Consider the following 22700-nt stretch of genomic DNA (forward strand, 5'->3'; position numbering starts at 1 on the left):
ACAACATTATATTAAGAGGAAAGCTGCCACAAGCCTCTGGCTATAACAAAAATCAGATGGGTGCAATCTGATTATAAAATGAAGAACATTGTGTGTGGGTTTGCAGAAGAGCATTAAAAAACCTTCTGTCTTTCTGTGGATGCAATGTGTGTATATTGGTGTGTTTTAAGACAATTGCCTGAATTTGCTCAAAGGACTGTTAGGTCAATATAAATAGGAAAAAAGGCAGTAGGAAGTTTAGTTAAAGTCCCACAAAATAAGCAAGAACTTCTTCAATAAATTCAATATTGTCCTATATCGCATCCCCTTCTGTCACCAAATGCATTTAGTGCCTTGAAAATAATATCCTGATTTAATATCAAAGCATAGGCAATCTCACGTTGACTTCACCTCCACAGAACAAGGAATCGAAAGCTAAGAATGTTGCCTTATGGGTTGAGCCTCACAATAATGATGATTCAGTATCCCGAAATTGTGGTAGCTTATAATTTAGTCCTCTATATACCCAAATTTTAAATTTACCCATCATATTCAAAACTGGATTGGAAGAATGAAGTGAAAATGATGAATGTAATCACCTCCTGTTTATAATGCCTTACTGTATCTCAGAAAAATCTTTTCTATGTTAAGCCATATTTGTCCGCTGATTAGTAATAGCTGTCAGGGCAGGGAAAACAGTGGAAGGAAGTAGGGCCCCTTCTAACCCCTTTCATCAACAATACCAAATCCAACACAGAAATGATTTTTGTCAAGCATTTACAGTGTGACTACTATTTTGAGACCAGGAGCAAAATACAGGACATAGAGGTTTATCTTACAAACAGTGGTTTATATACAAGACTTCTAGATATAGACGTACAAGTGGTAGGCACATACCAGACAAGCAATCATTCTTCAACTCTACATGGAGAACTACAATGCACAAGGAGACAGATACACAAGGAGAGAGAAAGATGCCCTCTAATGACCTGCCGTATATAGACAGCTTCTTAAAGGGCAATAACCTCTGCTGGCTCATCCTCAGTCTTAAAGGGCTGGTCAGCTTTAAATCATCATTAGCCTGACAGAAAATATTGGATAACTACAAATTTTTGCACAGCTTTTACATCATGGAATTTTAAGTCACTTGAATAAACATTGGAACAATACAATTATGAAGCTTTTTGCAACAGAACTTTTTTTAATGCTTTAATTAAATGATAGCCTCGTGTCACTTTCATCAAACATTTGAAACATTTTCATTAAAAAATACTTTGCAAGATGTACAGCCTTTCTAAGTATAATCTGTTTACACTTGAAGTTCTTAATAATTTGTCTCAGTTTTCCAGAATATTCAGTTATTTATTTATTTATGTTCTTAATAAAAGGCAATGCAAGTATGGACTAAACTACCAAACATCCTGAGTCATAAAGGAAAGATGCATAATGCATTTTTATGAATTTATAGCTCTACATTTTAAAAAGCCTGTTACTTTACATTGCAACTAGAAAAGGAATGTATAGGGAATAATTAGGACCAGTCTAAGCAACATGAGCAGAAAGATTCTTATTGCTGTGATAGGCTTGTATACACTTACATATTTCATAACTATAGTTGAATCTGCTCCATATCACAGTTTTCTCTCTTTCAGGAAGGGACTACTTCACTGAATGAATTATTTCTAAGATGGAAATGTGCATTTTAACGGGCATGCATTCTAAATGAATTGGAAATAGTAAATGTTTGACTCAAAAACTGTATGGGATACCATGTTTAAAATATTTCCTTATATTGTTTGGGTGATTGCTTTAAAATGCATCATTGCTGACAATTAGAATATATAAAACACTATCTATAACATGTTCATTGATCATTAGCAAAGGTGCTAGCCTTTTCCTCCAGTGATTTTTTTTCATGCTTTTTTCATTCATTGAAAAAAAAGTGATTTTAGATAGGTACAGCAATGATCTAGCTAAATGTCCATTTGTAAGAGAGAGAGAGAAAAAAACCATAAGGGAGATGTTCTTGCACGTTCTCAAAAGGTCATCCTTGATTCCAGAGTAGTAGACAATTTCCATTCAGTTTCAACTTTTCCTTTCTGGTGAACCATGTCAAGAAGATTGTAGTCTCGCGGTTCCAGTGGGTTCTGGAGGGAGCAGATGATATGGCACCATTTCAGTTGAATTTCAAGCTGGGATATAGTACCAAATCATCATTGCTCATATTAATGGATGATCTCTGGTGCCCCTGGGATGGGAAAAGTGTATCCATCTCAGCCTTCCTTGATCTCTCATCTCTCTCTCTCTCTCTCTCTCTCTCTCTCTCTCTCTCTGTGTGTGTGTGTGTGTGTGTGTAATATCATTAATATGCTGATGAGACGCAGTTATAAATCTTTCCCAGTCTAGATAGGAAAGAATCAGTTCAACTCTGAAAAGACTGAGTGACTGTGGGTTTTAGGAACTCTGCATCTAGTGATCTTCCAACATTTACCCTGGATGGGGAACACTCCCTGAAGCAGAGTTGGTGTGCAATTGTTGGGTTTTCTTGGACTCATGTGGTCTGCTTGAGGAACAGGTGGGAGTTACGACCAAGAGAACCTTTGTACAATTACCTTTGTACAATAAATTATCACTTGTACACTAATGTTATCTATTCCTATTCAGGAGGCATTGCTTGGGGAAACTCATGCCTTAGTCACCACCCATTTGGATTGTTGCAATGCACTGCACATGGGGCTGCCCTTGAATAGCATTAGAAGCTCAGCTGGTCCAAAATGCAGCAACATGTGCAATATTGGGTGTTCTATGTATAAGAACACTTTGTATGAGGTGCACTGGCTTCCAGTAAACTTCCAGGGGCAATTCAGGGTCTGATTATGACCTTAAAGCCCTACACAGCAGAACCAGGTTATATACATATACATACATCTCTCCCAAATAGTTCCCACTTATCCCACTAGATAGGGCTGAGTGAGCATGCCTTGGGTCTCCTGGGTCTTCAGAAGCCTTCAAAGTCCTGGCTATTTCCACAAAAGTCTACAAAGCAGACTGTGATGTAGTTGCAGCTGTAGCTGTCATGTTACTATTGGGATTTCTTTAGGGCCCAAAACATGGTCTTTTTATTGTGCATTTTAACAGGCATGCATTCTAAATGAATTGGAAACAGTAAATGTTTGATTGTGATTTGACTGACTGTCTTCAAATGTTCATCACCCAGAGTGCCTTGGTAGATGGATGACCATAAAAATATATAAGTATGTATGGATGTAAATAATAAATATAGCACTATTGCCAACCCTGTTTTGTCAATGAACTGACAAGTACATTTACTAATTTGATTTATTCTATTTTTTATCAACCCCAATAAAGTTTGTTGCTTGAAGAACATTTGCTTTCATACATCCTCCATCATCTCTCATTGCCTTATTTGAATAATATATGTACTGATCCAGATGCAGTCTTACTGTCAACTTGCAAAGCATTTCTACTCTGCCCTCGAGTTGTCATGGGCAGAAAGGGGGGAGATCTGTTGGAGCAGTTCAGCAGCCATGTTTACAAGCATTCTATGCATACCTTCCTCCAAGATCCAGTTTGTGAGGCATGGTTTCTACAGCCCATGAAAGTGCCTCGTTGGAGAATGTGATTTATGACACAGCCTGAGAGGAGGGGGGGAAACGGTCATAATTGAGTCGTAAATTATGCGCGGCCGAGTTGACTACACTTGGGAAGCTGCCGACATGTTGCTCCTAATAAATAACTGGATTTCTTTTGAAACTAGGCTCGAGGCTTATGAGTTAATTAGGACATTCATCGGAGCTCTGACACTTAGCACTATAGAGCTTAAGAGCTGAAGGCAAAAAATCACTTATGTAAAATTGGGCTAATGTTGGCAAAGGAGACAGAAGCATCTTTTTGGAAATAAGGAGGCATTTGTGTTCCCATTGGATATCTCTTTTTTGCCTTTGGAAGGAGGAATTTGGGACTGGATGCCTCCTCAGTTACCGTACTTTAAGGCAAGATTTCCGAAGCTTGACAACTTTAAAATGCATGGGCTTTAATTCTCAGAATCCCCCAACCAGAAGTTGAAGTGCATACATTTTGCCAAGATTGAGAACCACTGCTCTAGGATTATCATTTTATAAAGTTTTAAGAAGTTTCATGATAGATAGAAAAATTCTACAGATGTGGGGGAAGATACCCCCTTCCCCCATACTTGGCTGATACTTTGCCAAATTAGTATTTTAAGCATCAAGGACTTTATGCCCAAAATAAAGCTAATCATTTAATGGTGTCCCAGTTTGACATGGAAGAGATCAAAGAATTCCATTTTCCCTGAAAACATTTGTAGCCTCATTGTTTTGAATAATTAGCCAGTCATAGATTGTCAAATATTATAAACCAAAAATGGTTGATCCAGATTTCTTGCTTAGTAAAGGAGGTTGTCATGCTATTGATACCCTGAAGTGCCTAACATCTTCAGTGATCCAAATGCATTGTAATTGAATTCTAAACTCCTTTTAGTGCTAGGCTGAATTAATCATGGTATGTACTCAGAAAATTGCCCACAGCTCCACTAGAAGGATCCCGATTAGGGTCACTGTCTGCTCCACTAGAACATTATTTAAATGAAAGAAAAATAACAGATCACTGCTAATAGGGTTTTTTTTTTTTTTTATGCCAGGTAAACTAGTTCAGCATATTGTCTTCAAACAGCACAGTCAGGATATTTTGCATGGCGCAAATAAATATACAGAAATCAAAGGGAGAAATAACAGGATCCCCCAATATTAAAATGTTCTCTTCTTCAAACAGATGTAGTGTTACTTGTATATTTGTATCCCGCCTTTATTATTTTTGCAAATAACTCAAGGCAGTGAACATATCTGGCGTACCTTCCTCCTCTTATTTTCCCCACAACAACCCTGTTAGGTGAGCCGGGCTGTGCATCCCTACTCACTTATTCCCAATACTATCGACATCTCTATATTTGCCCTTGGTCCTGTGATATCTCCCATCTGTGTGAAAGTTTCCACTCAGTCATAGAAGCTTAAGTCCCCTGTCCAATCCTACTCTACAAACAGAGCACCCTAATTTAAACCCTTATTTGAATTTCCGCCATCCACATCCATTTTGTCTTCCATTTCCTCTTTCCATTTATTGTGCCTCTAATGTTCTTCTGTATGCCTTCCTGTTTCCTGCTATAATTTTAGGGACTTCTAAAATTCAACCCCACCTGTGAGATATCGACCTAAGAAACTTACAAAGTTACAGCTTGACATACCATCAGATACCATGTTTCCCCGAAAATAAGACCTTGTCTTATATTTTTTTGAACCTCAAGTGCAAATAAGTGCTTGGCCTTATTTTCAGGGAGGTATTATTATTTTGGGGCATGTGGAGGAAACCGGAGGAAATGGCGGGGACTGGCTGCATATGAATTTAAATATTTTCGGGGAGGGCTTATTTTCAGGGTGGGGCTTATTTTAGTGCATGTGCTCAAAAGCCCGATTGGGCTTATTATCAGGGGATGTCTTATTTTAGGGGAAACAGGGTACCTATTTCACAATGATCCATTGTCCATTGAATCTACCCCAATTCACACAGCAATGCTGTACTTTCATTTCATAAAATCATAGAGTTCATAAAGGGGCTATTAAAGCATCCAGGACAACTTTTTATTGTAGGAATCTAAATGAAAACATCCTACTACTGTCTAGCTTCTTCTTCAGATCATCTAGTGAATGAAAGTCTACCATCTCTCTAAGTAATGTTTTCAGTTTAAGTTTTAATGTTCCTTCCAAAACTTGTAAATGCTGTTATATACATTTCTTTTAAGCCAAACATACCACATTTCTCTCTCTCCCTCCCTCCCTCCCTCCCTCCCTCCCTCCCTCCCTCTCTCTCTCTCTCTCTCTCTCTCTGTAAATATTGCACTAAGGCTCCTCCGATATTCCTCTGCACCTGTTCCAGTTTCTCTGAATCTTGCTGAAGTGTGGTGCCTAGAACTGAAATAGCACACAATGGTCCAGAGAGTAATATGTTTATATTCTTCTTGTGTGGCCACATTAATATTCAAAGAACAGAACATGAATATTAAATCAGTTTCTTGTACTTGGATTTTAAAGAGAAAAAAGGAACGTAGAGTATGTCCAGGATCATAGCTGCAGAATGTTCTCTCTTATTATGGAAAGAGGAATCCACAGAACAACTGTCATAAAAATAAGTCTTAGGGTCTGGATTTATACTATTTAAAAGATCCAGATGTTTTATTCAAACAAAGCTACTTTCTGATTGCTAGAGACTACCAAGTTTCTTAAGCTCCTTCTGAAAAATAGCAACAGTAGAAGTCATGATTTTTTAAATAGTTGTACAGTGTATTGGTACTCCTTAAAATGTATTGGAGTTCCTTAAAACGTGAGAATGGACCATTGAAATAACAACTATTTCAAGTATACCATAATAATTCACTTTGCTTTTTTTCTTGGCATCTTTTAAAGAATTATGAAAGCATATGCACAAACAGATGCATGTACAGTCAAAATGAGAAAAGGGGGCATACGGAAACAATAAAGAGCAAATAAACATTGGTTGTAAATGCACTGCATAAAGATTCCTATTAAGAAAAAAAGAAAAGAAAAGAAATCTCCAATTGTATTAGTGCAGCCAGCTACAACTATAAATTGCAGAGTTAAATTAGGTTAGTTCCAAGAAGGAGTATAGCTCAGTACTAACCCTAACCATAGAAACCGAAGCTGTTGAAACAGTGAGTCCTCATACACATACACTTAAATCTCATTTAACAGGACTTGTATTTTCCAGTTACCATAATAATTTATACACCTTATTCTTTTATATTCTATTCAGTTAAAGTCTTAGCAGATCTATAAATAGAGGAGTGAAAAAGAGAGGAGTTGGAAGACCAAGGAAGGAGAAAGGAGTAAATAATAATAATAATAATAATAATAATAATAATAATAATAATAATAATAATAATAATAATAATAATAATAATAATAATAATAATTTTATTTCTATACCGCCCTTCTCCCGAAGGACTCAGGGCGGTGTACAGCCTATTTAAAAACACAAACAAAACAACAGTATAAAATTTAAAATAATTAAATAGAGTGGCTCAGATTTAAAACCCCAATAAATTTAAACACCCCAATTTAAAACTATTGTGTTGATAGTCCGGCCTGGCGGAACAACAGGGTCTTCAATGCGCAGCGAAACACCCGGAGGTCGGAGATCTTACAAATTTCCGGGGGCAGTTCGTTCCACAGGGCTGGGGCTCCCACAGAGAAGGCCCTCCCCCTGGGCGTCGCCAGCCGACATAGCTTGGCTGATGGCACCCTGAGGAGACCCTCTCTGTGGGAACGGACTGGTCGGTGGGAGGCTATTGGTAGCAGAAGATGGTCTCGGAGGTACCCGGGTCCTATGCCATGGAGCGCTTTAAAGGTGGTAACCAACACCTTGAATCGCACCCGGAAGACCACTGGGAGCCAGTGCAGCTCGCGCAGGAGGGGTGTCACATGGGCACAACGGGTTGCGCCCATAACCACCCGCGCAGCCGCATTTTGGACCAGTTGGAGCCTCCGAGTGCTCTTCAAGGGGAGTCCCATGTAGAGAGCATTACAATAGTCCAACCGGGAAGTAACAAGGGCGTGAGTGACCATGCGCAGGGCGTCCCAATCCAGAAAGGGCTGCAACTGGCGGATCAGGCGAACCTGATAAAAGCCCCCCCTGGCCACGGCCGTCATATGCTCTTCTAAAGACAGCCGTGCATCCAGGAGGACACCCAGATTGCGAGCCCTCTCCGTGGGGGGCAAAGATTCACCCCCAATAGTCAGCGATGGCACCTGCTGACTATATCGGGGTGCCGGAAGCCACAGCCACTCGGTCTTGGAGGAGTTGAGTCTGAGCCTGTTCCTCCCCATCCAGACCCGCACGGCCTCCAGGCAGTGAGACATCACATCAAGGGCATCGTTGGGGTGCTGCAAATGGCATTGCAGAAGTCTCAAGGTCCCCAGAGACATTGTGGCTTTATTTAAATCCTAAAGATTGGGATCAAATGACAAGTGCAAATCATCACTTCATATCTACTCATCAATGACTTTACACATGTGGTTGAATGCTTTGATCCAATGAAAACAGTTCTCAATTTTTTAAAAAGAAAAAGAAAAGTAAGCTAAAAACTTGGAGTCTGTAATGGTGACAGCTAAACTTGTAAGACAAAGGCCAGCAATTCTCAGGCCAAGAAACCTTTTATATATAGACGCTAAAAGTCCATTGACCCAAAAGGCAGGAGAAAAGAGCCTAGAATGTAAACTTTAAGGCACATTTACTGAAAGAGCTTGTTTCCATATTCTGCAGCAGTCAGGTTTTCTATGCATACATGACTTCATCATTGTATTCAGGAAAGTTGATGAACCAAGTTATATTTGTGAAGCTTAGGTTATAAGCAACTTCCTGAATATAAGAATTAAGTGTCTGAAGTTTCAAGTACTGTCACACCTTGTGTGAAGTCTAACACACTGCATAGAAAATGTGTATAGTAAGAACAGAAACATTGAGAAAAGGAAATGTAAATACTGTATTACCTCCCAAAATAAAATGAAAGGAAAACATCTCCAGTAACCATGGTACTGGCAAAGAGGTAAAATCCTGGCAGCTAAATTGAAAATTGAAAAAAAACTAAGAGCAATGGAATAATAATAATAATAAAATATCCTTCAGGACAGCTGAAAGTCTAATAGGAAAGAAATATCAATGGAGAAGAAAAGCCCAAGAGACACCCTACGGAAAATGAGACCAAGGATATATGAATATGCTGAGTGTTACTAGCTCTAACATCAAACCAAGAACTTTCCAAATCATTGAAGTAAATAAGTAAGTGAGAAGTAAGTAATAAGGAGTACCAAGTGAAGAGCAATCAGTTGAGAAAGTTATGCTGCAGAACAAGTATTACAAAGAGAGATTGGTTGATTTGGTTGCAAAATACAAGGTTTAAAGAAAACTCAGGTAACTTTTATGTGGAATGACTGATTACTCTGATTATTTCCCCCTGAGTTGCATTACTCAAATATGAAGTTCTTACTCCATTTGCATGTTTATGTGGTATAAAAACAGTCTTAAGTCATCATTAGCTACACTGATTTAGAGTAATGTTTATCCCCTTTTTTCTGACAAAATTCTGGACTACCTCAAGGTGTTCTCACTGTGAATATCTGCATATTTCACAAACATTTTGTTTTATTCAAAGGATTTTGTTCAGCTTTCAAAACATGCAAATTTTGGTTGCAATTTTCCATAACTTTTGTTAGTAGAGAACTACATATTTTTGCTGGATTACTTACTTTCAGTTTCTGTTCTAGTTTTAAAATGGAGAATTAAATAAAATCATCTTAAAATTCAAAACAAACAATTTTCTCCACCTTACTAGTTTTATTTTTTATAATCCGTTACTAAGAAAATCTGTGATTGCATTAATACCATTGCTCAGATAGACAGCAAAATATATTTTTCTTATATACTTGGAAATCAGAGCAAACCTTCTGCCCATTTGTAATGAAACCATAAGACAAAACACTGAGAAATTTGAGAGGGGGGCACTTGAATTCTGTTTCTTTGCAGGTATTCCTGTTACTCTGAAAATCTTTCTCCTGCAATTTTTTTATCCCAATATCTGTCCTCATCACAGGCTTCATTTTTATGAATTCAAACTTGCTAAAAAAAGGACCCTTGTCACAACAGCTGGTAGTAGCTTTAGGGCAGCCTTGCAGGAGAAGAACAGAATTGCTACTGCTCGCCATAGGATAAATATTTGTTTTAAAAGATTGCTCTTAATAAAGTAGTGCAGTGTTTGATTGATTCATCTGGCCATTTTTTATTACACTAATGGAATGTGTTTATCTTCCAAGATTGAACATGTAATGGGTTTGATTTTTTGGAGCTTGTTCGGATACACAGCAGATTGAAAAGTTTAATCTTTGATTAACTCAATGGAATGACTATGCACACTTCCACAATGCAGGTTTGAGCTGTTCTTGTGCTGTGCCTATGAGGGCTGAACAGCTTTAAAAAAGACTGTCACTTTGGCAATAGCTTGACAGGTGTTCGTTCTGGACTGAGGGCTAGTACAGCCTCATGCAAAAAATTATTCTGCAGGTATGCCTACCTTTCTAACAAGTTAAGGTAAAGGTATGTGCCAGTCATTCCCGACTCTAGGGGGTGGTGCTCATCTCCATTTCAAAGCTGAAAAGCCAGTGCTGTCCGAAGATATCTCTGTGGTCATGTGGCTGGCATGACTAAATGCCAAAGGCGCACAGAACGCTGTTACCTTCCCACCAAAGGTGGTCCCTATTTGTCTACTTGCATTTTTTACTTGCTTTTGAACTGCTAGGTTGGCAGAAGCTGGGACAAGTAACGGGAGCTTACTCCATTACGCGACACTAGGGATTCGAACCACTGAACTGCCGACCTTTCTGATCGACAAGCTCAGCATCTTAGCCACTGAGCCACCGTGTCCCCTTTCTAACATGTTAGGGCAATTTTAGGGCAAGACAGAGTTACTGTTTGTACATTGGGATTTTCTGTTGATGTTAGAGTAGCTTCTGGATGTGCAGAAGGAGAAGGTTTGCAATCCGGGAATTCAGATTCATAAGGCAAAGTGTTTTTGGAAATAAACAATACCAATTCCCCCAAATGCACATTACCCCAAATGTAAGGAATTCTGTCTCATTTTAAACTAATATTTTTTTAATACTAAAGAAATAGAGCATTTTACTTAGTCTCTGCCAGAAACTTCTTTATTTTTTTTCTTGAACAATTCTGATGGGATTTCATGAAAAAAGAATGACCGTTACAATTTATTTCAATGAGAAGAAAATCTCAGTAATATTCTCATATTTAGAACATGGTGTTCTGGTAATTACCTGGTTAGGAGATGGCCACATTGTGTTTTAGAATGTGTAATGCTTCATTACACAATTATTGTTCCAGCATCCTACATTTGCTAACTTCCCATGGATCAATTAAATCCTAATGGAAGATAGTGCAGAACAGTCCTCCTCTAAGCTGTTTCCGCTGAGTACCAGGGTCTTTTAGAGTGATGAAACTATGTGAGACGATCAAGAAAAATAACCACTACAGCCACTTCAAGCGTATTTATCAATAAACTAAAAAATACCATGCCGAGAAATAAATTCTAAAGTAGCCTGGGAATAAGATAGGAAAATAGAATTTTTAAGAAATTGCAAGGCAGATCTTACTAATATATATATATATATATATATACATATACATACATATATATATATATGTGTGTGTGTGTGTGTGTATAGTTAATATTTCGGGTTTCTTCCCGTGTAATTGTGGATATATCCCTAAAAGGGTAGAAGCGACGTTTTGGCAGAATCCCATCTGCCATCATCAGGCTTATGCCAGTAGTCATTTTGCACTAACTGACGTTGGAATTTCAAATCTGGTGCTGGTATTCTGGGATGGCTCCACCTTTTCATTCTGATTGGTTGGGAGTCCCAGTATGTGTTTATTGGCTTGGCTTCGGGTGTATGGTCGGTTTTTCTCCACTAGGTGGCAGGGCTTTATCTTTGTGGCTGGTTTGAATATGATTTGGTTGGGATTTTTTTGTGCAATGTTTGGTCCATGTTCCACATATGGTGTCAAGATTCGTCTATCTATGAGAGCAGGTTTCCAAACAGTAGGCAGACGTGAAGTGTCATCCCGTTTATTCATGCAATTGCATGAATAAACGGGATGACACTTCACGTCTGCCTACTGTTTGGAAACCTGCTCTCATAGATAGACGAATCTTGACACCATATGTGGAACATGGACCAAACATTGCACAAAAAAATCCCAACCAAATCATATTCAAACCAGCCACAAAGATAAAGCCCTGCCACCTAGTGGAGAAAAACCGACCATACACCCGAAGCCAAGCCAATAAACACATACTGGGACTCCCAACCAATCAGAATGAAAAGGTGGAGCCATCCCAGAATACCAGCACCAGATTTGAAATTCCAACGTCAGTTAGTGCAAAATGACTACTGGCATAAGCCTGATGATGGCAGATGGGATTCTGCCGAAACGTCGCTTCTACCCTTTTAGGGATATATCCACAATTACACGGGAAGAAACCCGAAATATTAACTATACACACATACATACCCGTGAAAACTTACATAAACATATATATATATATATATATATATATATATATATATATATATATATAGCCCCGAATTTCTCGTCAATTATTTTTTAAAACGGTACATCACAGCAATGCCAGAGCACATTCATTTCTTCCTGTCAAATAGTGTAGACAACATTAAATTGTGGTATTGCAAAGTGATATCTTCATAGAAGTTCCTTTCTTTGCATTAATGTTTCTCTTTTTCTTGCTTGCTTCCAATTATTTCTAACAGAGGCTCAAGGAGCTAAAACAGAGGGAGTTTGCTCGGAACGTAGCGTCCAAATCAAGAAAGGATGAAAAGAAACAAGAGAAAGCTCTTCAACGCTTACACAAGTTAGCTGAACTCAGAAAAGAAACTGCATGGTGAGTGAGAAATTATTATAAGGCAAAAAAAAAAGGGGGGGAGAGAAAGAAAAGGAGGAAGAATGTAATTGACCATTGTGACCTCAAAGCAGAATAACATAAAGATATTTTTTTCCTGACAAATCTGTACCTGACAAATAGATTTGGTACAATGCAAAGAAATAAGCATTTTAAAAGTATTGTTGCTTTTCAAGAAAATTAAATGTTCAAGAAATGGCATACATTTAACTAAAATACGTCATAAGTAGTGGTGTCTATGGGATGGCAGAAATACTATTTCAGTGCAAGCTCATCCCATTTGAAGGTGTAGGGCTGTGATGACACATTCAGCACCTTGTCCAGTTTGACAACTGATATCAACCTCAGATACCAGTGATTGTGTCGTGTGTGTGTGTGTGTGTGTGTGTGTGTGTGTGTATGTATGTGTACGTAGGAATGTATGTGCATGGACATATGTTTGTGTATCTATATTGATAAAGGCAAGCAGAGGAATTTAAGTCAATGGCAGACAGGTTAAGTATTTGAAGGAAAGAGATATTTCAGTGTGCTGTTGATTCTCTGCAACATTTTCATTAATACTGCTGGAAGGGAGACAGAATCTCCTATCTCTGCTGAAAGAAGAAGGTGAGATGACTTTTGTGGGTGAGCCCATTCTTCTACATATTTGTCTTCTTTTTGAAAATGTGCTCTGGGTGATTAAAATCCCCAGATATGACTCTGGGGATTGTAAATAGAGAAGGAATAGCAATTTCCTCCTTTCTGACATTGGGAACCTTTTGTTGGATCCAAAGCTTTTCATATCTTCACTTCATAGAAAGAGTGTTCTATATCAATCTCATTGATTATATCCCAGCAAGTCATTACTGACTCCTCACAATCACATATGTAGATTTTCTCCATGATGATCTATCCCCAATCTGATTTTTCAAGCGTCCCAACAGTGCATCCGTTACAACTGTAACTAAACCATCCACCTTTCTGCTGGTTGTCCTTTTCTTCTCCTTCATTCTACCTTTCCCAACATTGCAGCATTTTCCAGAGAACTAGGACATATGTGTCCAAAATTGGATCATTTGAACCTGGTCATTTGTGCCTCAAATGAGAATGCTAGTTTGCTTTGTTTGAAGATCCATTGGTTTGTTTTCTTGGCTGTCCATGGTATTCTCAGCAGTCTTCTCCAACACCAAAATTCAAAGCTGCTGGTACTGTTCCCATTCTAGTTTTTTTTTAAAATCCAACTTTCACTTCCATTGAGTATTAAGGAAATACCATGGCTTGCATGATACTGATCTTTGTATGAATAGACCCATCACAGCAGTGAAATGTCTTTTCCAAGTCCTTCATATCTCTTCTATCATGTGCTACTTTACAATATATTTCTTGATTACTTGTTCCTTCACTGTTGGTGGTTAATCCTAAAAGGCAGAAGCAATCCACTGCCTATCTTCATCATCAGTCCAAAATTAATTAAGTCAGTATATGAATAGTAAACATCATCCTCATCACATAATCGGATCTGATTTGGGAGCTTCCTATTACAAGCCAATAATTTGGAAAATAATATTTAAGCTTTCATGTCAGGTACTTTTTTTTAGTTTAATCTGTAAAGAAGCATCTATATTGATGCTTCTATATAGATAATGTAGATTATACATGAAATATGGTCTTGGACAGCCCATTAACACACATATGAGCAATGAACAGTCAGTGGTCTGCCGAAGGCTTGAATATAATCTGCTATTTTATAGTCAGCTATGCTCATATTTTCCCTTTTCTGACTCCCTACATCTGCAATGTCTCCCATGACTTATTGGGAAAAAGGATGAACAAAATAAGTGTGAAAAATTTAATTCATCTTGGCCTGTCTACTTCCTAAGAACCACGTTTCTGACTCTATGAATTCAGAAAAAGTGTAGCATAAAATGAATAATAGAAATGATGGAAAACCATCACCTCTATCCCCAGGAATAAAATACAGTGAGAGTTTACTGCAGTCATAGGTCAATAGAATTAATACACATAGATAAAGTATGTTATCATGAGATGCATAACAAAAAAGAGAATAAATCAGGAACACTTAATTATCATTGGGTAAAATACATCAGCCATTTTCTTAGCAAAGTAAACACAAAATATCTTTAAATAGAAAGCTACCAATCATTTTTCTAGGTGTAGCTCATAATAAAGGGAGAATCAAACTCTTGTTGTTAAAGTTTTAGAATAAAAGTACACAGTTGACAGCCTGAGTCTGTTTCCACAGGGATAAAAGTTATTTATTATGTGCACTCTTGTTAAATTGACCGATGGAAATTTTGGACTCAATTGCAGTTGTATGTCGAGGACTATCTGTACTCCCATTAATCTCCTGTTAACAAATAGCTGACTATTTTAAGACCACAATGATCCAAAAACTCATGGGTGAAAGAACCTCAGTGTAAGAGTTCTTTTTCATTACCAGGATTACTGACTAACTGATAATAGAGTCCAGAGAAACAAGTAGAGATGGGAAGCATTTTAATACAATATAATTCCTGAACTTATACATGAACATAGACATGACTAAATTGATATAACCTTTTCTGAATTTTGGGAGGCAGTTCATGCCTCAAACATACATACAAACATTATGAGAAATTGCACACATGGCTATTATGAAGAAGTTACACAAAAACATACCAGATCAAATAACTTCAAAATATGGATACAAATGCACATACTGGAAGAAAGCTATACAACAAGGAAGAGAACAATGCAGAAGTTAAAGATTTGGGAGTCAAAAAAAAAATAAGAAACTAAGCAAAATCAAAGCTGTTCAATTTGCAATACTTGAATGCAACTATTAAGAACATGGAAAAGAACAGAGATTACCATTTCAGGGATAAAATTCCTTAAGAAGATTTGGACATATGTAAAAACCTTCAGAGCAAAGAAAAACAGATGTGACGGTATTCATATCTGCCTTTTTCAGTCTGGACAGGTAACTTTTTACTGGCTGAAGTTCTTTGTTTTGTCTAAGTGTGGCCGACAATGGTGTTACAGAAAGAAACAGAGACACACAATTTTTAGGATTTTTTTTCCTAAAAAATTTGGAGAATATCTGTTGAATGTTTGTTGTGCTAAGCATAATATATGTTTATATATCATTTTTTTTCTTTCCCTCCTCTATAAAATAAAACTGAGAAACTATGCCACCATTTTTAAACACTTTGTCAAAATTTGACACTGGATTTCTAAGATTCTGGCAGCCACAAATAAAGGATTTAATGCCACTGATTACAGAATGAAATATGAATATATGGGCTTCCTTTTCCTGTACACTTTCTCTCCTTGGCACATTTGCTATAAACCCAGAGAGAGTTAATTTGATGTAATACTGGAATGTCAAGGAGATCTAACATGGAAATAATTTCACTCCATCTTTTGCTGATGATCAGTGCTCCTTGTATGTTCCCTAAAGATAGTCTTCAAATATCCAAATTGCTTGCCAGTCTGGAATTAGATAAACATAAGGTGATCTTCAAAAACTGGGGAACCATTATGAAAATGTGTGATTAGTCAAATGTTTAATTACATTAAGTAGTAACACCTACACAAGTCAGTCTGTAGTGTAGAAACCGAACACAGAGGATGCCTTGTGATTGCTGATCTCTGTCATACTTTTCGATAACTCAAGTTTTACAACCTTTATTGAGGTACAGTCACACGTTCAAACTGCTAATAGCACAAACCATAACCTCTTAGCACCCTCTAAATCATCTGGCTGCCATTTTAATGTCATTTCCTATAGTTTTGAAAGTGCTGCAGCTTTGCCCTCATTATGGAAATATTGAGCCTATCACAATCTGCTGGCTATTTTTTCCCCCCAGTGATAAAAATGTGATTGGAAAAATTACAATCCTCTGAAAAAGCAAGATTCCCCAACAAACGCTAACAAGAAAAAATTGCAACAGGAAAAATCTAAAGAAAATTCATTTCACAATTTATCCATGAGCAAAATAAATCCAAGATTTTCTAGGACAGGTTTAGCATTTTTGTAAAATCAAAATAGATATGAAATCTAGGTTACCAAGTTGAGGGTCCATGAATTCTTTATCTTTTTAGTAGTTGCTTTTATTTCCACTGATATGGCTATTTGTGCCATTTCAGGGATATACCAATGACCAGACATTTGACTTCTTTTGTTCCGAGGCCCACTTCTAAAATTCTGCCCTTTTAATTTTTTATAAGGTCTTGTAGAAGTAAAAACAAAATCATTGTCTTATGGAAAAGCAGCGTTGCCCGGATGCAGTTAAGTGTTAAGGCACTCCAATGGAAAAAGTTTCTTTGTTATACTAGCAAAATGCAGTAGCCATTCATGCCAGCAGAGATATCCATGCATGAAGAGTCAACGAGGGAAACAATACGAATTCCATTCCTTTTGTACATGTACATTATATAAATTTTACCCACATAATGTCACAGTCATCAATCAAATGATTGGAACTCATGTTGCAATGGCAAAAAGCTTCTTTCACCATTTTGAGGCCATTCCCCAATCCCACAGATACCTCTGCTCTGCTCTGCTCTGCTCTGCTCTGTAGGACAGAAGAAGAGTATCATGGAGTTTGGGGGAGCCATTTTGCCCAAGCCTTCAGAGAATCAAAGATGCACTTCAGAATTTGCCTTCAGGTTACAGTTGGGTCAACAGTTTTAATTAACATAACTCTTGTGTCTTTCACATTCTTCGTCTCTGGATCTCCACCAAAGCTAAATTAATACCTTTTAATTGATTATAGTTTTTCTTCTACACATGGTTTTAATTCAGTGGTGAAATCCTGCTGGTTGTGCCCTGTTTGCGTGAGCTGGTAGCGCCCGTTGTACGTGGTTTGATGAACCGGTAGTGGCGGCAGCATGAGGCTCCGCCCACCCGCCTGGACATCATTACTTCCTGGTTTTTAACCCTCTGTGCATGCACAAAGCATTCTGCGCATGCACAGAGGGTCAAAAATTGGACGTGAAAATGGCACGCGCAACCGGTAGGGAAGGTAAGTAGATTTCACCCCAGCTTTAATTGTGTTAAATGGTCTATTTTCCTCCAAATCAGAAAATGTATCAAAGAATGTTTCAAAGACGTTTACATAGTCAGAACCTAAGTAACTAGATTGGTTGACATTCAGGTCCTTCTTTTAACCCAATACACAGCAAAGATGTGACTCACTGAAAATATTTAGCCTCATAGAGTTCTGCCGAGCAGTTTAAAACCAGGAATTTAGTTTTAGCGAGTTGCAGCCTGGCTTTTATATTATTTCTTTTTCTCTTGCTTCTCAAGCCTTTGTAACCTTTAAATAACTCACAGCTAGAGGGCCATATCCAACTCCCCATGCTGTGCTAATGATTGTGTTATACTTAATGGTATATTTATTAATGGGGGTACTTCAGAGAGGGTGAAGGACAGTGGATCAACCTATGTGTATACATATCTGAAATTGCAAGCTGGATCCCCAGGGTACAGTATACATTTAGATGCTGCTATAAATGTTTTAGAACTGCAGTTAAAGAGTCCTACACGCTACATCAGAGAAAATGCAAGCCCAGCTGATAGAGGGTCGTTGTGGCTCTTAAAGCAACTGTTCCAAATGACTACAGGAGGTTCTGTGCTCCTTTTCTCACAACAATTTTGGCATCTAGTAGGAATGTGTTTAAAGGTCATTTTAAAATTGCTACCACACCATGCATTCCCCCCAAAAAGTAGTTAAAAACACTGGAGAGGGGGAGGCTATGAGGCTTCTAATTCAGCTGTGATTGCTTCCTGGGAAATCATCATCCACAGCAAGACTCCTTCTAAAAGGGCTTAGAGAGCTCCCACTACCTGAGAGAGAGCCATAGAATCATAAAGTGGGAAGGAACCATTTACCCCGTCAAACCCAACTCCCCGTTAGGAATAGAAATCCAAATTAAACATCCATGATAGCTTCTGCTAGAATATATACAGTGAAGGGGTGAGGGGACAACTTCTCTAGGCAATTGGTTCTATTGCTAAATTCTCTTACAGTCAAAAAGTTACCCTCTCCTTCCTAATAAGTTAAAGTTTGACTTCCTGCAACTTAAATCTGTTATTCCTCATCTTGCATTCCAGAATGAATAGGTCTTGACCTTCTGTGAAACATCCTTGCAGATATTTTAAGAACACTGTCAAATCCTCTCTTAGCTCGGTATTGCCTTTTCCTTCAAATCATTCTTTTTTTTTTATTGCAAAAGTTTTACAATTACATTTTCACCCCTTTCCCCCCCCACCACCCACCCCAAACTTCCCAACCTCCCTAACCCTCCCTAACCCTCCCCTCCCCCCAGACTTCCCTATATTATACTCATATCTGGTAAAAAAAATTAAAAAAACCCTTAATATAAAACTTGTGTAAAAACTTGAACCCCTCCCTCCCCTTTATAATTTTTCTTTTTACCCTCATTACATTAAAATATTTCTAATACATTATTTTCAAATAAAAGCTATTTGATACTTTCTAGTTTGATATTTGTTCTGAACATATTCTATCCACTTTTTCCATTCCCATTCATAAGTCTCTTGTGAACAATCTTTTAAGTATGCTGAAATCTTCGCCATCTCTGCAAAACTGGCCATCTTCAAAGTCCATTCCTCAATAGTGGGCAAGGCTTCATTTTTCCAATATTTACCTATCAACAATCTTGCTGCTGTTATCATATACAATATCAGTTTTGTTTCACCCAATGTAAAACCTTTAACTATACCCAATAAAAACAATTGTGGAGAGAATTGAATTTTTTTCTTCAAAACATTCTGCATGACCCACCAAATTTTTATCCAAAAAGCCTTAACTTTCCTACAGGTCCACCAAACATGATAATACGTAGCATCCAAACATTCACATCTCCAACATTTTGGCTGAACATTAGGGTACATACATGACAACTTTTTGGGATCTAAATGCCATCTATAAAACATTTTATAGAAATTTTCCCTCAAATTCTGCGACTGTGTAAATTTAACATTCTGAACCCAAATTTTTTCCCATGTTTCCAACATCACTGGTTCTTCAAAATTTTGTGCCCACTTAATCATACAATCTTTAACTAATTCAGTTTCTGAATCCCTTTCTAACAAAACATTATAAAGCCTTTTGATATGCATTGGACCTTTCTCTTTTATATGTCTAACCAATTCTTCCTCGTGCAACATAATACCAGTTTTTTGGTCCTCTTTCCATCTCGATTGTAATTGATTATATTGTAACCAAGTTAGATTAATCCCTTCGTCCAACAGTGTCTGCAATGTCTTCAGCTGCCATCTGCCCGCATCTGTAAAAAGAACCTCTTTGTATAACCCCCCCCCCCGAGTGACATTATATTTGTATTCCACAAAATATGACCAAGATCCAGCCATAGCGGTATTTTATAATCCCATTTGAATCGGTGCTTCTTCCAAACTCTCATCAAAGAGTCTCTAAGTATATGGATTTTAAATACTTTATCAACTTTGTCATCATAAAATAAGTAGGCATGCCATCCAAATTCAAGATCAAAACTTTCTGCATTCAATATTCCAGCCTTTTTCCTTCCAAACCAATCACTTGTTAAAGTTAAAGCTGCTGCATCATAATATAACTGTAGGTTTGGAAGTTTAAGACCTCCTCTTTCTGGAACATCTTGCATAATTTTCAATTTCACTCTCGGCTTTTTCTCGTTCCAGACGAACTTATTCACTCCAGTTTGCCAGACTTTCAATTGTTTATCACTTTTAAGCACCGGAATCATTTGAAACAAAAAAAGAAATCTTGGCAAAATGTTCATCTTAACTGCTGCTATTCTTCCAAGTAGAGACAGCTGCAGTTTTTTCCAAGTCTCCATGTCTTTCTGCACCTCTCGCCACAACACCTCATAATTATTTTGAAACAATTTCATGTTTGATTCTGCAACCTGAGCTCCTAGATATTTTACCTTTGGTACAATCTCAAAACCTGCCCTCCTTTCAAGCTCATGTTTACGATCTTGTGTCATGTTTTTAGCTATCATTTTAGTCTTTTTTGGATTCAGTCTAAAACCTGAAACTTTACCATAGTCTTGTATAATGTCCTTCATCAGGATTATTGATTCCATTGGCTGTGATAGGGTAACAACCAGATCATCTGCAAATGCCTTTATTCTGTAATCCTCTTGCCTAATCATTATACCTTTCAGGATATTAGAGTCCCGTATTGTATTTAGCAAGACTTCTAGTGTTAAAATAAATAAAAGTGGGGACAGCGGACATCCCTGTCTTGTTCCTTTTTCAATTTTGAACTCTGTTGTCAAACTTCCATTAATAATGATCTGTGCCTTTTGCTCTTGGTAAATTGCTGAAATCGCCTGTATAAATTGATCCCCAAAGTCCATCTTTTTTAAAATCTTTAGTAGAAAATTCCAATCCACTCTATCAAAGGCCTTCTCTGCATCCAAAAAGACCAGCACTGCAGGAATCTGTTTATTCTTCTCAAGATATTCCAATAAATCTATTACTTGCCTTGCATTATCCTTCATGTATCTGCCCTCGATAAATCCCGCTTGATCATCATGAATCACCTTTTGGATTACTGGCATCAACCTGTTGGCTAATACTTTCGCATAGATTTTATAGTCTGTATTCAAAAGAGATATTGGTCTGTCATTCTCTGGTTTTTTAGGACCGACTTGTTCTTTTGGTATCAAAGATATATAAGCTGTTGTCCATGATGGGGGTATTTTACCCCCTTGTTGAATATTGCAAAATAAATCTCTAAGTTGTTCCACCATTTCAGCTTGCAAAGTTTTGTAATACACTGCGGTCAAACCATCCGTGCCAGGAGCTTTGGCTGTTTTTAACTGTTTAATTGCTACTATTATCTCCTCCTCTGTTATAGGATAATTCATTCTTTCCTTTTGTTGATCAGTAATTTTTGTAACTCTTTTATCGTTTAAATATTTTTCTATAAGCCCATTCTGCACCTCCTCTTTGGCGTATAGTTTGGTATAATAGTCCACAAAAGCTTCTTTAATTAATTTTTGTTGAAAAATTTCTTTCCCTCCAATATCAATACTATCAATAGTCCGTATACTCTGTTTTTTCCTCAATGTGTAAGCCAACCATCTGCCCGGTTTATTAGCGTTAGAAAATGTATTATGCTTCGCATATTGTATGTTTGTTGCAACTTGTTCCACCATAAGCATTTGTAATTGATCTTTCAAAAGTTTTATAGCACCGCATATTCTTTCATCTGTTGGATTTTTAATAAGTAACTGTTCTTTATTCTTTATTTCTATTTCCAATTCAGATCTTTTCTTTTGTCGAATCAGTCTATGTTTAGAGTTCATGTAGATAAGCACCCCTCTCATATAAGCTTTACTTGCATCCCACACAATTTCTATTGGGGTACCTTTATTCAAATTTATTTCAAAAAATTCTTTCAAGTGCTTTTTAAGTTCTGTTGTGTTTTTTTCATATCTGAACAAGTTCTCATTTAATCTCCAAGAACGTCTCTCAATCTTATCCATCTCAATTTCTATCCATACTGGGCTATGGTCAGTCAAAGTTCTTGGAAAAATCTTTGTTCTTTTTGTCTTGACAAGTAAATCATCTTACAACAAAATGAAATCAATCCTAGAGAAGGATCTATGTCTATCTGAAAAAAAAGTATAGTCCAGTTCTTTTGGGTTATGTATTCTCCAAATATCTTTTAGTTCCAAATCTTCTTTCATATCAAAAAAGGTCTGAGGTAACCTAATCCTAGATTTCGCTGAACTCCTTTTGTCTAATTTAGAGTCTATTACTCCATTCCAATCTCCCATGATTAAAATAGATCTATAGTCCCATTGTAGTATTTTAGTATGTAACATTTTATAGAAATAATCCTGTTGTTGGTTGGGAGCATAAATTCCTATCAAAAGAATTTGGCCATATGTTGTAAGTAATTCAATTGCTACAAACCTACCATCTTCATCTGTTTCTATAACTTTAGCCGTAAATTTCTTATTTACATAGATAACCACACCATTCTTTTTTTGCAACGTTGAAGATATAAAATGTATTCCTAGTTTGGAGTTTATCAAGTATTTTTGATCTTGAACTGTAATATGCGTTTCTTGTAGACAAATTATATCATTATTAAATTGT

At 37.2% G+C, this 22700-nt stretch overlaps 1 protein-coding gene across 1 annotated transcript in view; it reads left to right on the top strand.

Moving 5' to 3' along the window:
- The window catches only part of ZNF804A (zinc finger protein 804A), a 260902-nt gene that overhangs the window by 226676 nt on the left and 11526 nt on the right, over positions 1 to 22700 (top strand). The window contains exon 3 of the mRNA XM_034429033.3: positions 12429 to 12559. Within this exon, the coding sequence (XP_034284924.2) occupies positions 12429 to 12559 (131 nt within the window). The remainder of the gene's footprint in view (positions 1 to 12428; positions 12560 to 22700) is intronic.

Source organism: Pantherophis guttatus, chromosome 1, assembly GCF_059756535.1.
Source record: "Pantherophis guttatus breed Tessera chromosome 1, ASM5975653v1, whole genome shotgun sequence".
Classification (NCBI taxonomy): domain Eukaryota; kingdom Metazoa; phylum Chordata; class Lepidosauria; order Squamata; family Colubridae; genus Pantherophis; species Pantherophis guttatus.